At 36.9% G+C, this 15,437-nt stretch overlaps 1 protein-coding gene across 2 annotated transcripts; it reads right to left on the bottom strand.

Moving 5' to 3' along the window:
• Positions 1-1,024: 1,024 nt before the first annotated feature.
• LOC105039492 (fimbrin-4) lies at positions 1,025-14,099 on the bottom strand. 2 transcript variants are annotated; one of them, XM_010915658.4, is made up of 16 exons: positions 13,837-14,099; positions 13,448-13,698; positions 13,057-13,327; positions 12,791-12,961; positions 12,455-12,693; positions 12,072-12,243; positions 11,228-11,266; positions 10,869-10,937; positions 10,654-10,770; positions 9,385-9,596; positions 6,408-6,563; positions 6,138-6,337; positions 2,922-3,079; positions 2,747-2,843; positions 2,416-2,507; positions 1,025-1,651 (listed from the first exon to the last, which is right to left on the bottom strand). In XM_010915658.4, exons 3-16 carry the CDS (start codon positions 13,141-13,143, stop codon positions 1,370-1,372), a joined length of 2,091 nt encoding a protein of 696 aa, XP_010913960.1. In that variant the 5' UTR covers positions 13,144-13,327; positions 13,448-13,698; positions 13,837-14,099; the 3' UTR covers positions 1,025-1,369. The 2 variants fall into 2 exon arrangements, with proteins under 2 accessions (XP_010913960.1, XP_010913959.1); XM_010915657.4 differs by having other exon boundaries at positions 13,057-13,314; positions 13,837-14,098.
• Positions 14,100-15,437: the final 1,338 nt, after the last annotated feature.

The raw sequence follows: 15,437 nt of genomic DNA, 5'->3' as shown, positions 1-15,437 counted from the left end.
ACATAAACATATTAGAGTATAATGTATAAACATATTATAGTATACCATACATAAACATATTAGAGTATAATGTATAAACATAATGACATATACCATACACCCATGTGGTATGGAGACATGCCATGCATGCAAGCACACATGTATGAACATACATAATTACATACATACACATGCATACACACATCATATACAGCATGCCCACACATGCATGTGTAATTGTTGGCACATTAAATATCCCATGTGCTGCGCATGGTATGGACTATGGACTGAAGACACACACAACCCCGAAATGGAGACCGATGGCTATTTGAGCAGTTACATTTAAAGGTATGAATAACCGTTTACCCAAAAAAAAAAAAAACAGGTATGAATAACCAAAAACTTGATAACCTGATCTGATTACTTTCTAATAATCAGATTTAAATTAAATTTTAACAATCTTATTAGATCAAAGTTGGATCCATTCTGTTTTTTTATTAGATCGAACTAGGGTGCGACCATGTTCGAACCCAAAACCCTAACACATGTATACACAAATTGGATATGCAGCATATATAAATACAATCAAAAAATTCTATTGATTCCTTCTCTTTCATATTTCAATATGCATCCTTTTTCTTATGCATGTTCTCATCAACTCTCATCCACTACCATTTCGGTTCCAAAATCCCATATTGTATATTTTGATTATATTTCAATCAAATTAAACATAAATATAAATTTAAACCAATTTCAAAAGTGGTTGAATTTTTTATAAATTCCATCATTCATTTTCTGTATCCTTTTCCAAATTCACCATGCGTATGGACTCTCGTGATAAAGATCTTTTCAGTTTTGAAAATTATTAAATCAGTCCACTAAAATCTTGATACTAGATTAAATTTCAAAAAACCTCAAACACAAACTCGAATCCAAATATTAACTGAGTTTGAATATGAATTCAGATCTTGCTCTTCATTTTGATGGATATACATACATATACATATATCAGACAAACATCAAAGGCAAAAGATCTCAACGATCATTAATCATAACACCTTCACCGGCAATCATTTCTCAACATATATTTATTCCACTTGAGATTTATAAATTGACCATCAAGATGAATATATATTCTTAAAAAACGTGAGACCCAAAAAGCATTTTTATACCTGTATCTATTTTCCTCTAACCCTAAAATGAAAAAAATATAAGGGAAAAACACAGATTTCTGTATGTTTTAAGACTTTTAAGATACAGAGAAGGCAGTTCCCTAAATGGCAGGGAGAAAATATGATATACACCGTTGTCGAGCTGCAGGCACACATTCTCTTTTCTTTCGCTGCTCTTTGAATGAGAGTTCAAGTAAATGTTACCATTCTGCATGTTCTCATTCCCCAACAGAAGAATTACCATTTTCTACCTGTGAAGTGTCTGATGCAGCATCATCTATGGATAAATTTGAAATGCTCTCTGCAGCAACACTTCCATCTTCTCCATCGGATGATGGAGATTTTTGCGAGATGGCATCATCAGCAGACAGCTCCGACAGAGCTTTCTGGGAGGAGGCATCATCCGTAGACAGCTCAGAGCGATCGGAGTCCTCAGATGCTTGTTGCAGGCTCCAATACATGATGCTGGCTATGAGAGTGAGAATCATCTTCTGGTTTACCTGCAACGAAGTATTTGAAGTCATATCCAAACCCCCCAATAATCCAAAAAGGTAAAATAAATGGAGTTCTGTTGCTTATAAACACAGGTATTAAATTTTTCTCTGGCCAAGAAAGATACATCATTCTTGGGAGACCAAATCAATCAGTACACGGCCAATTATTTATCAAATCTCAGATTAATTCATAAGATTACTCACAGCTTGAAGTTACACACATAAATTGGAACTTACATCGCTACCTATTGTTGGTGATGGCATGACTTTGATTGTTGTCTCCCATGCTTGTTTGAACCGATCAACTACTTTATTTTCCTTTTTATTTTTCTTTTAAGTTTCATTATTTGATTCTTTCCTAAACCTGTGCAATTTCCCCCCTCAAGTTCTTAGTCTTTTCATTAGCTAAATTGCTACCAAACATCGCACTTGCAGCTATTAAGTAGAAATACTTACAGGAAATTAAGAACCATCAATTGCCAGGGCCCAAATACTACCTCCCTCAAATAATATAGTCAATCTGACACATGTAGTAGCTGATTGATACATGTGTAGCATGTTGTTTTTAAAGCTAACAGTTGTTCCAACCAAACATATCAGACATAGTAACAATGGTCCACCACTCATCAAATGGTTAGATGTCTAGATCAGGAAGAAATTAAGAAATTGGACAGTAATAAACTGGTTGGCGATTAATTTCTCGTTGACTAGGTTGAAATTGTCAAGGCACTGCAAGCAAAACAAAATGAACAAAATTATACTGCTTTTACCTCCATGATATCCTCAGGCAATAAGAAGATGGAGCACCCAAGTTTTCTCGCCACACTGATTATGTATGTAGCATTCAATCTCTTCTGCTCATCTGCAGAACCATAACATGCACATTCACATGGTTAGGAGAATGGATCAACTTATTGTCTGCTATGGTGGACTGTAAAATCTAAATTCCTCCACTGATGTTAATAGTTTGTCCTCCTTTTGTTACCCCAAACTCATGCAAATTAACAAACAAACACGGAAAAGCCCAAAGTGGTTTACAATACATGCACCTACTTAGTTAAGGGTAGACTCAGAACTTTAAAGCTAATGCTAGAAATGTACCTGCTTCACCCTTTGTAATAAGGTTCCAGTTAACAACCCTTGGCTCTACAGCACTGAGAAGCTCGAGGAAAAATATGCCATTTGATATACTCTTATCCTGCAGGAAGAAATAAGAGAAAATGAAGGGAGCTCCCAAGATGTAGCACATGAGCTGCAGCAAAAGAGATGAGCATACCTTGAAACTTTGGATTTGAGAAGTTCTGCCTGTGCTCTTCACTTTACGGTTGGCCCAATTTAAAATATCAGCATCTGTTATCTCTTTTCCTTGGGAATGGTATCTTAGGTTCTTTAGGAGTTGTAAAATATTGAATCTCATCAACTGCCACATATAAGCTTGAAAAAGAAATCCAATGATAGAACATCAAATTTAGTTTGAATCAGCCATCACTAAATAAATTTTAAACCTATGAAGAAAAAAAAGATCAGATCTAGCTCAACAGAAATAATAAACTGATGCATGGTTATCCAGTTACACAGTTGAGTTGTTATTGTAACAAACTGGATCTCACATGAACTTTGTATAGGAAGTGATCATTACATAGCACCTCTGTGGACTAGTCAAATCGGAAGCATTGCCATGCTAGGATACACAAGAGCTATATACAACTGTAAATATTCCAAGCAGTAATAGTGAAGATGATATTATAAGATAGGATGGAATGATGTGAGCAGCATCAGAAGTGATAATGGCGGTGCTTCAACATTTGATCTCATGATCGCAAAAAGGATCAATAAATCTACAAATATACATCAAGGACTGACCTTAATGAAGATAAGCTTGCCAGATAGAATCCAGCAGCAGTACTTTGCTGCAAGCATAGTTTGCTGACCAAAATATATACACCTTTCAATCTGTAAATTGCTCTCTTCCTCCTCACATCATTATAGGCACAGGAAGAAGTTATGATAAACATAATCATGAACTGCCATACTCCTTTAATCACTAATTGTACTGATTGTGGAGTTGAAACTTGTGGGCTTACATCTTACCTATAAAACAGTTAAATGGTTCATGAAATTATGAAACCACTGATTGACATTTTATCTAATCAACACGGACCATGAGTTGAGAGGTGAGTAGGACCCCTAGGTTCGGCCGCGTCTTGAGGTGGTCCTTGTGATAGGCTTACTATTCATTTCTGACCATCATTCAACTAGTAAGTCCGATTTTGCAAGCACCGGACAAGTGATCCATGAAAAAGCAATTGACTGCTACCTTGAAGAAAAACAGTATTTCTGTGAGCCAACATTAATCCTCGGATAGTACTTGGCTGTTAACCGATGCACTCTAGCTGGAATCCAGTTATCCTAACAAGCCATAATGAGGACACGATCACAGAGAGGAGGAAAATGACTTGCATCAGGATATCTTCTTGGATGAGTGAAGCTCATGTGAGGCCTACAAAGATTTCATGAAGGACCCAAGAACGGCAACCCTGAACTTTTGTACCACAGATATTTAAGAATAGGTTTTGAAGTGAACTAACAGGGGGATCGATATATAGCCCACAGACTGACTAGAATTATACAGTTCTCATACATAGTCAAGTACTCATACAAAGATGAAAAATATACACATACGAGCATAACAGGGAAAAATGTCCTCCAATGCAAATACAAGCAATGAGTTACCAAATAAATGTAGCAACCATCTAGCAATCTCACAATTATATAACTATAAACTCATCCAATTCCATAGATACCATACAGTCCAGAACCATGTCATGTTACAACAGAACATACGATTATTTCATGGTCGAAGCTCCAACAAAGCTGGGCCATTTGAGTTTTGTCGAGACCTAATATATGTAAGTGTTTAAAGCCCCAGATTACAATATGTATGTTCCATGCGCACATGTATATGGGCAGCCAAAGATGATAATGAAGATGATAAAGGATTGGAAAAGTTACAGAGACACCCCTTCAAGTTTGGGCAGTTCACACTTAAACCCAAAAGGTTTAAAAAGTATCAATACCCACCAAAATTTTAAATTCGTTGCAATATGGCCCAGCCATCTACCTCTATTATAAAATCTGCTCTTGCTTTGGTGGGAAATGAAGAGGAGGAAAGTAGCAATTTGAGACCTGTTCTAGCTGATGAATGACTTCATCCTTTGAAATCTATGCTTGTAGATAGATGACAAAGGATGGAGCATTTTAAGATTCATGCAAATGGTTGGATGATAGAGGATAAAACTTTTTAAGATCTGTGCAGGCAGAGGAATGACAAAGAATGATATGCTTTAAGAGTTGTGTAGGCATATGAATGACAGTAGATGGAGTGCTCTAAGATCTATGCATGTGAATGGATGATCAAGGATAAAGTACTTCGAGATCTATATATGTGGATAGATGATAGAGAATGGAGTGCTTTGAGCTATGTACAAATAGATGGATTATAGAGGACGAACTACTTTGAGATTTGTGCAAGGCTGCAAGCAAATGGATGACGAAGGATAGAGCACTTCGAAATCCATATGGATGGATGAATGATGGGAGATGGAGTACTTTGTGATCTATATAGATCGACAAATGACAATGGATGAAGTGCTTTTAGATTTGTACAAGCGGATAGATGATAGAGAATGAAGTACTTTGAGATTTGCACGAGTAGATAGATGAAAAAGTATGGAGTGCTTTAAGATTTGTGCAGACAGATGAATAGCTAACAATAGAGTGCTTTAAGATCTATGCAAGCAGATAGATGATAAAGTATAAAATGCTTTAAGATTTGTATAGGCAAATGGATGATAAAGGATTGAGCGCTTTGAGATTTATGCAAATGAATAGATCATGGATGAAGCGCTTTGATATCTGTATAGGCGAATGGATCACAAACAACGCTTTGCGATATATGTAGGTAGATAGATGACAAAGAATGAAACTCTTTAAGATCTATGCATGCAAATGGATGAATGAGACCGGAGCACTTTAGAATTTGTGCTGGAAAATGAATAAAGATGGGATGCTTTAAGTCTGTGTAGATGAATGAATGATAAAGAATGAAGTGCTTTAAGATTTGTGCAGGTAAATAAATGATAAAAGATTGCCTCTGAAGAAAAGGTATTTTTGTCTTTTTACTTATTCCATTAACGGTGTTAGGATCTAGATAGACGATTGGACCACATTGTAACATGTTAGAAATTTTTGTGACTCATTGACACTTTTTAAACTTTTGGGGTCTAAATGTAAATAGCCCAAACTTGAAAGGATGTCCAGTAATTTTTCCTAAAAGATTTTAGAGCCATTGTAGCAATAAAAAAAAATAAATTAGGAGATAGCACACATGGAGGAAATTGGTAAAAAGATTGCTATTGCAAAACAATCAATTGAAACTAGGGGAAGTAAAGATTGACTTGCATCCTGCAGAAAATAGCAAATATAAACTCACCAAGAATTAGCTTCTTATTTCCTTGTACAATGTCATTACCCGCTATGTTAACAAGTGAGAACTTTAATTGTTTCCCAATCCTTATAACTTGGTTGCAGTTTTCTACTTTTCTGAATGGCATCTTGATGGGAGGTTTTGTTGCATGCTTCCAATTAACCGATCCCGAAGAAATTTTGTCGAGTACTTCCAAAATAACCCATCTGTACCAGTCGGATAACAATCAGCATTATTAGCACAAAAAGGCAAACATTTATTGCAAAAACTGCTTACCCATTTCTGACATCCTCAAACAAATCATTAACATATGAAGCAACTCCAAGACTGTTGATCCACAACCGAAAAGCTCTTTCTTCTCTAGACACTTGCACATCATCAGGCATCATCTCTGCAAAGGAGATTTTTTTGCTATCTACAGACAGACCATTTCTGCACAAATTGACTTACGATTAGTGTATAACCTTTCTTCCTCCAAAAGAGTATGAAGAGAGATCTCTTATGCTTTTTCTGATAACAATGATGAATTGTCACAAGAATTTTATACAACAAAACAAGAGATTTAGGTCAACCAAAATGCAGATTCTTTCAAATGGCACAGAACACATGCGTTCCAATTTCCCTTTTCCTAACTAAACATCTTAAAGACTATGCTAATCCAAACAGGTGGGAAGAGGCTTGATGGTTGTGGTACAGAATATAAAGTTCATTCCATGTATTCCAGATACAAAGATTTACAGAACGTAATGGCCAAGATATAAGTAAGAAGGGTACTGTACATTAATGTGTTAACTGATTAGAGTAACAAATTGATTAATAGGAATAATTACAGAAACATGAAAAGAGATAATTTGAAGTTTGAACATGAAAAATACTGGACAAATCCAAATTTTCTTTTTATTATTTAATAAAGCTAAATAGAATCTTATAACCAGCTTAGAGAGAGCGAGAGAGAGAGATTATGTTAGCAATGAGCTGAAATTTGAAGACTTTTGACAATGATGCATATCATACCATTTTTCCCCGGGAAAGGTTTCAAATCCTGGTGGAACATCCTGCGGGACAAGAGGATGGGGTACTCTTCCATGTGTTGGGATGGGTCCTATCATCGTCCCAGTATCTCGATCGGCACACCATATCTCCCATCCCAAGTTTCAGGATGGGGTGGGATGGCCGCACACCCTATTGGCAAAAACCCTGCCCAATGGGATTTAAAACCTTGTGGGAGAAACATTATTAGCCCCAAGAGCTTACAAGGGTAAAATGCGACATACTGCCAAAATTTTGCACAGATAATTATACACATAACAAATAAGCCACATAGCAAATAGACTTTTCCACCAATAATTGTACACAGCCAATAAATCACATCCCATCTATATGACATCAGCTTTATAAATTCTTCACCAGCCTCATTCTCACCAAGGGTGAATCCTCAACCATTCTTGTTCTTTCTCTACAAATGCTTCCTTTGACTTAAATCCATGTTTCTAACATTTTTACGTCCTCTTTTGGAACTGGTTTACACATTTGAACCTCTCTTGGTAGAGGGGTATCATCCTGTCATCAAAGTCGATCATCATTATTTTTCTCTAAAAAAAAGATCCCTTGTATGTACTTAATTTCATTCCTTGCCTTCTACCTTGCTACAACAGATATGCTTTGTCTAGGGCCTAGAATCATTTGCATTCAAAGTAAAATTGCATTCAACATTTCCCATTTTTATTCAACAAATACTCCAATTTATAGCATCCTTTTATTTATCTCATCTCATTTCATAACACTAAAGCCATGTATAGCATGCATCGTAGGTGGTGATATGTAATCTATAAAGAGGTAAGAACTAAAGACTGAACCTTTGATGCAGGCTCACAGCAGCTAAACTCTTATCCGTCTTACCATAACTACTACCATATTGTCACTAACACCTTCTACAAGTCCTTATTTCCCTAAATAAAAACTATCACGATACTTTCTTCCTGACGCCTACCTCCATTTTTCTCTAGTTTCTCCCATCATAGAAGTTTCTTTCCAAAATCAAGTACATGGATAGTCTTTCCCCTTGGAACCTGTTTATCAAATTTCTAAACAAGTAAAACAATTAGCTGCTAACGATCATTGTTTGTGCTGTATCACCCTTTCCCAAATAATTAAGCCGAACCCCTAAGTTCAATCCAGTTAGTTTTTAGTACTTTGACAACTGGAGGAAAGGCAGTGTTGGAAATTTTATTTGGATTTTAAATAGTCACAATGACATACGACAACAAATTTTTCTGTGAGATTGCTCATGATTTGCTGACATTTTTAATGTGTTGTTAAGACCCTCACCTACCAATAATAGAGAATTATCCAAGTTAAATACCTCCTTGGCATCATGTGCCTAGTCTTATCTTACATAATTTTTTTTATTCACCTAAATAATTCTGTTTAATAATTACAACAAACTTATTCAGGGTCGCGCCATGCCCCATTAGAAGTTTGCATGCCTCTCCTTTTTCGATGAAGTTTTCATACTTCTCACTCTTAATGAGGTCTATATTTTCCTTTACGCTTCACTTTTCCTAATTAATTAGAGATATTCTACCTGCCTTAGAGAAAGGATTATGTTTCTTCCTCTCCTAGTTTTATTTTATCATCATAATCAGAATTTATAGACAAACTTACTAGATGTGTGACATCCATATCATCTGTCTATGTTATCCATCAAGCAGGACTTTCCAACTGGTATTGTTTTGGAACTTGATAAACCCAAAACTGAATACTTAATCACTAGCATCAAATAGAAGATGAATGACAAAAACAACAAATGAATACTTGGCTCCCTCTCATCTTCAAAATGTGGTTTCCCTCAGTTATAACTTTACCATCATGGGAGTAATTTTAGGCAGTTCCTCTCCCTACACAATATCACTATAATTAACGATTCATATTTTCATCGCAAATCATGTTTATCAAAAGATCAAAACAGTCATAATAAGAAGGTAATTGAAATCAGTTTAATAACATGCAATGAGGACTTGACTTTAAATAAGAAAGAGTAGCAAATTGCAATTCACAAGGTCAAGAATAACTTCCTATTCATGTTCGCTAATATGTTTGTCTTAGAACAAGATGTAGTCAAGTTGCACCTTTTCATTACCTTTCGTTGCAGTACTGACAGGAAAAATATGTGCAAATAAGATGAATGTAACATTAAAATCCAATGGGTGAAGAGGTTCTCGGAAGAAAGGAAAAGAGAGCTGATCATGCTTACCTATGATGAAATATTTGTGCAACAAATGCAAGATTGAGATTTGGTGAGCCCTCAACAATATCCTTTGGGCTAAGATATTTTTTGCAATCCATTTTCTCTGCATGATCGAGCACCATTTTAGCCCTTTCAGTAGGATCTTTGGCATCCAAAGTTGCCGGATTACAATGCTCGGGGGCAAGAACATTAAGAAGGTAGGCGTAAGCCTCTCCATCCTGTAACCAATGGGCGTGTAAAATATACATTTTACAGCCAAAAAAAGTCTTATAAATAAATGAGGTGTTGTATAATAACAACCATTGCATGCATAACAAGCAGTACACTAAAATAACAGTGACTGAAAATAGATTATCAATGACATGGCATTCACTGGTTAGGGAATGCGTCTCAACAGCTGGTGCTTTGCATCTATATTGGAATTGCTGGTAGGGTCTATTAAGTGTGACTTGTAGGCTACGTTAGCCTCTTTTGGATCACATATATTAGCCTTTAATATAATCAGTCCAGACAAAACACAGAAGCAATAAGATGATATCTTACTCCTTTGTGAAGAAATGATAACAGGTCCTTGCCAGAACAAAAGCAAGCATACAACTATGGCCATCCCTGGTTAAACTAGATGAATAAATGCCCAGAGGCATTGCAGATTCTCTCATAACTACTACCAATCCCAGATGAAATACTAAGATATTGCTTTAATGCTGAATACTTTTAAGTCCTCAATTGTTATCCATTTGATTCACATGTGAGTCATCAGAAATATAGGCCTTGGAAGGGCTTGAGCATTGATGAGGTTCTGAAATATACACCAAGATGCACCACAACCTTCTCTCCCATGACTAATATCTCTTTAAGTACTGAGCTATTGCTCTATTATCATATTAATTGTTTTTAGATCTTCAGCATGATCCAGTCACCCATTTGATTTACATATGTGTAATCAAAGACAAATCTTGCAAGGCTTGAGCAAGGGTGGGGTACTGAAACTTGTAAATACACAGAAGGATTCCAGTTCACAACTTTCTAATGAACATAATGTCATTTCAGTGGATGATATAAAATGGTCATCAATCTCAACATTATCATCTAGCTTAAAACTATATAGGTTAAACTCACTGCAGAGTGCAAAATGTCAACCGAAGAAAATTTGTGAGAACTAGTATGTTATACCAAGTTATATTTTTGTACAATTTTGTCTTTCTAAAACCTTGAAAACTAATGTGAATGTCAGAATTTGATAAACTTTCTCGGATTCAAAATCTAGGATAGTACCTTAACATCAGAAGAAAAATTTGTTATAGTTTTTTTGTAGCCTGCTTTCTTGAGATGAAAGTTCATCCATTTAAGTAACATTTTTTCTGGTGCCAAACTCATAAGTTCCTCCACATCCTGTAAAACATAACACCAATATCTCTTAACATAATAATGCTTTTATAGAATCTGCTAACCAAAAATGACCAAACAATGACCAAAAAGCAAATGCCGACCTTACTGTCATCTACCAACTCCACTAGTTGAGGTGTCTTCTTTAAGTTGAGATCAGCTAACAGTTGTATCTGAAAATAGGAGATGCCAAGGAAAAACAGAGTGAGCTGATTTTCTTTCCAACATATGTCATTGCAATACTGATTTTAAATAGGTTTGACATGTGTGTGTGCGTGCATGTGTGCGTGTGTCTGTGTGCATGCGTGCATGCGTGTGTGTGTGTGAGAGAGAGAGAGAGAGAGGGAGAGAGAGAAAGAGAGAGCAATTAAATAAGCCCAGCTCCAAATAAGCTGAACCACTCTATTCTATGCTAAAATGTGATGATAAATTTACCCATGAAACAAGAATGACCAACATGTACCTTTATAATCTGAGATATCAATCCAAGCAATAGGTGGGGCTGCATTGCAAAAAAGGGTTTCAATCCTCAGAAATAAAGTTATAATAATTGAAATAGAAAGAAGAAATCAACTTCTGCATTGGAACTCAAATTTCAAAGGGAACTCTTGCAGATAGTCAGGATCCAATATAATACAGGTGGGAGGGTGGTATCATAAGAAAAATTGAATGCTAGCAACAAACTTCAGTTGCTCCAAATATCAATCGCAGGGGTTACAATTTGCAGCAAAGTAGAAAAGAGTTGTTACTTTGTTTTTTCTTACTGCACTGCAGTACCAAGATGCAGAAGCTACTCTCATCACCGAACTAAACTTTAGTCAGAAGATAAAATAACTTTCAAGAGTTAAGGATAAATTCTTGAAGAAATTTGAGTTAAAGAAGTGAGCAATGATGACTTCGATCCAAGCATGGACAGGAAGAGGTGAAGCATTAACATAGGCCAATAGATAACGATAGAAACTGAAGTCAAAAATATAAGATGATCATAATTTGATTTTTATTAGTATCATGGCTTTCCCTCTAGCTGCTTGAAGGAAAAAAAATGTAGCCCTTGAGAACTTGATAACAGACTCAAAAAGCCAACTGCATATGGTATGCGGTAGGCCTCATATCAATGGGCCACCAAGCTGAAGAATGAAAACCAATTATTTCATCTTATTTGAATGAAAAGGGAATTAGAAGAACATGAGAACAGAATTACATAAAGTGGGGAACGATGACAACATTTAATATTCCCAAAAACAAATGCAGCAAAATAACTGACGAAAATCCATATGAAGCCAAATAGCAAAACCATTCAGGCTTACCCTTCCTTCAACTAAGTCTTGTGTTCCAATATTAACTACGGTGCACCCAATGGCTTTTGCTGAGTTGAGGCAAAGAGTGTGATTCTCATTTCTCTCCCATGGGTTTAGTACTCGTTTTGTGTTAATTGCTCTGTCATCTATTGTCCCCGGCACCGCAACATTGATCAACTTACTAAATAAAATTGAAGCAAAATCATGAAGATAAGAATAGCAATATCCAAAAAATGAGCCGCTTTCTAACATGCATCCAGTAGAATCATTAGAACACACAAACTTACAAGATTACATCAGCCTTCTTTCAAAAATTAAAATCTGAGAATATCAAACCATTGAAAATAAATCGATGACAAATTTGCTGAAGAAACAAGACCCAAACAACTAACCAGAGGAGAACACCATCCTTTGCAAGGTTGAAGAGATCGTTTGAATCTGGATCAAGCGGGAGATAATTCTTCAAAAATGGGTCATCCCGAAGATAACTGTTGATATGTGCTACATAAGAAGCTTTCTCTGATTCACTGATAGTGTGCACTTGTGTGGTTGTAGCGGTCTTCAGGAATGCTGATGAGTTCTTTGAAACGCCCAATTTGCCTGCAGTCCGTGCTTGGAGGTTTAGATACGCCTGCTCAATTCACCAATTCTTCTTCACCAAATCTTAACCCCAATCCTATTACACAAAGAAGAGGATCCAATGACAACAACAGATAACCAGACAATACCCGAAGGAATGTTTCAAAGTCAATCTCCTGGCTGGTATCCGGGTATGACTCGCCCAAGATTGCAGAGATCTCTTCCTCGGTGAGCACCTCCTTGAGACCCTTCAGCTTTCCCATTACTGCCGGCAAGTTACCAATCGCCACTTGGCCCGACTCCCTCTTCAACGACAGGAACTGTTCCATCCCATCCCACAGAAAATAATTAAGCCAACAAGCAACGTCATTTGAAATCGAAACAAAAGAATCGAGTGTGGTTTGTAGCATCTTACTTTGGATTTGAGGCCCCGCAGTTCCACCTGGGTGAATTGGCTCTGGAGCCAGGGATCAGAGACAAGAACCCCAACATAACCAGACATTTTTTTTTTTTCCAATACAATCGATCTTGTAACCCTATTCACTATCAGTTCTTGATTCACCCAGACGGGAATAGAAAAACCCCAATGAAAATTATCCCCTTTTTTTAGCTCAATTCAGTTTGAAATCCAAAAACCAGCAGAGAGAATCAAACAAAATTTCTCCTCCGACGCCTGAAAAAAAGCACTAAAACCAATAAAACAAATCAAGAAAAGAGCTGCCAAAATAACAAATCTTTCTCTAGATTTCCAGTCGAAATAAAGGGGGATTTGAACTACAACTTGAGAGGCAACAGAGCGCACGCACCTGCTGGAACACGGATTCACAAGGCAATGATGCTCCGTTTCCTCTTGTTTTCTCTGTTCCTCGTCTTCAAGTCTTTTCCTTTCTCTCTGTTCTTTCTTGCTCTTCTTTGCTTTGTTTTCTTCTTCTGATTTCAGATTTTGTGATTGGCAGAGGAGAAGTAGGGGAAGGGCTGAATTCAGATCGAAATCCAAAAACCAACTCAAGAACCGAACGATTACGAATCCAACAAAGGAAATCACCGACTTTTTCACCTGCAACGCCCGAAGAAAGCATTAAACCCAAAGAAAAACTCAGGAAACAAGCTACACTCGCAAAAAGATCCAATCTTTCCCAAGATTTTCAAGAAACGAGAGAGAGAGAGAGAGAGAGAGGCGGCAGAGCGAACGCACCAGCTGAAACAAGGATTCACGCGGCAAAGAGACAGCTCTTCGGATCCTTTCCTTTCTCTCTACTCTATTTCTTCTCCTTTTTCTTTGGATTCGGATTTCGCGAGGGGTGGAGAAGAAGGAAGGGAAAAGCGTCCCTCCTTCGCTGTCTCGCGGCCGAAAGACGGTGATGGATGACAGGATGAAAAAATCTCGAGAGAAGAATAGAGGGCAGCCGCGAAGACGGAAGAGACAGACAAAAAAACCTTGCCACCTTTTATAGCCACCGCCCTTGCCATGAATAATAAATAAAGATCATGCAATGGTGTGACCTTGGAGGTCCATGCACATGTACTATTTGCACGAGAAAATACACGCGTAAACCTCGCGATGTTAGTGTATGCCGGCCCTCCCGGCATCGAGTCTGCATACTCTATCATGCGTGTGATGCAGAGCCACAGAGTTCTTATTTATCTAGACGACGGATTTGGTGTCTCGACACGATCTTTTTCATTTATTAAATGAAGGACAGCCGTCTATCACATGATACGATAGTTCTCTAGACCTCTATGATGCAAAACATGTATCATAGAGATCCAATGCTACACATGTATAGGAGACTTGTATTTGTGTGTGTTGGGATGCTTGATGGTCTACGAGTGCATGGAGTTGGGGTGGGGATGTAGACGAGGCATACAAGGATGGAGACTTCTTTCCAGTACGAGTCGTTGAACCTCATGTTATGCGTGGATGACAACCATTGATCTCGATGGTCCAACGAAAGGCTCTGCCATGGGCCGAAAGATTTTTCATTGATTTGATATGGAATGGTTTGTTCAATATTTGCCGTGTACGCAAGTTGTACATAATTCAAACATAAAAGTAGTTATTTTAATCGACAATTAGGTAAGTGAAAATGTTATCCCATCATCTTTTATCTTTTTTCTCTTTCTGACAACAGAAAAGGGAGGAAAGTCCATCCAAAGCTTCATATATAATGTTCTGGTAGTCCCTTTTTTTTTTTTTTTTTTTTTTTTTTTTTTTTCTTTTCTTTTTGGGTGAAGTAGTAGTCTTTTTTTCAATATAGGTCAATCTAGGGGGGTTTTAGGTAATCTGACCAGGGAGATGAGCTGTAGCGGACTACTAATCTCATGCCTTTAAAGCTAACAATAAATCAAATTTTTGTAGATCATGTTGCCACCCAAAATTTGGGGCGAAAAAGACTAGATAAGCTAGTGAATGAGTGATGGTAGAACCTTGTTCAGATTAATCTACTTGAATGAACAGACAGTTATAAGTTTGACATGAAAATAAAAGTGAAAACACTGAAAATTGATAGATTTTGTCCAACTAGAGATTCTTCGATGCTCAAGTTAAACAAAGATTTAAAGAATAGTAGAAGTTTGAGAGAAAATAAGAGTTCCCATACAAGTAAGGATATGCATACCTGAAGATTTCGTGAATGTTGTTTATATAGGATGAAGATTGGTATCCATCGAGAAGAAAAGTAAACATATGCCTTAACTACTTAATAACCACCTACATATTGTGCATAAAACATATATTTGTGGGCTGAGTTGCAGTGGTCAGCGGTCGCTCATTGGGCGAGCTTTTACAATCTTTAG

Source organism: Elaeis guineensis, chromosome 1 (assembly GCF_000442705.2).
Source record: "Elaeis guineensis isolate ETL-2024a chromosome 1, EG11, whole genome shotgun sequence".
Taxonomy (NCBI): domain Eukaryota; kingdom Viridiplantae; phylum Streptophyta; class Magnoliopsida; order Arecales; family Arecaceae; genus Elaeis; species Elaeis guineensis.
The sequence above is the reverse complement of the archived record's forward strand: the minus strand, read 5'-3'. Positions and strand labels throughout refer to the sequence as shown.

Excerpts from the sequence above, each read along its gene's own strand:
- LOC105039492 (XM_010915658.4), bottom strand. The coding sequence starts at position 13,143 with ATGTCTGGTTATGTTGGGGTTCTTGTCTCTGATCCCTGGCTCCAGAGC. Across the intron at positions 12,694-12,790 it reads ACTTTGAAACATTCCTTCGG|GCGTATCTAAACCTCCAAGC; the intron begins GTATTGTCTGGT and ends TGAATTGAGCAG. Across the intron at positions 9,597-10,653 it reads ATTTTTCTTCTGATGTTAAG|GATGGAGAGGCTTACGCCTA; the intron begins GTACTATCCTAG and ends CATTGGTTACAG.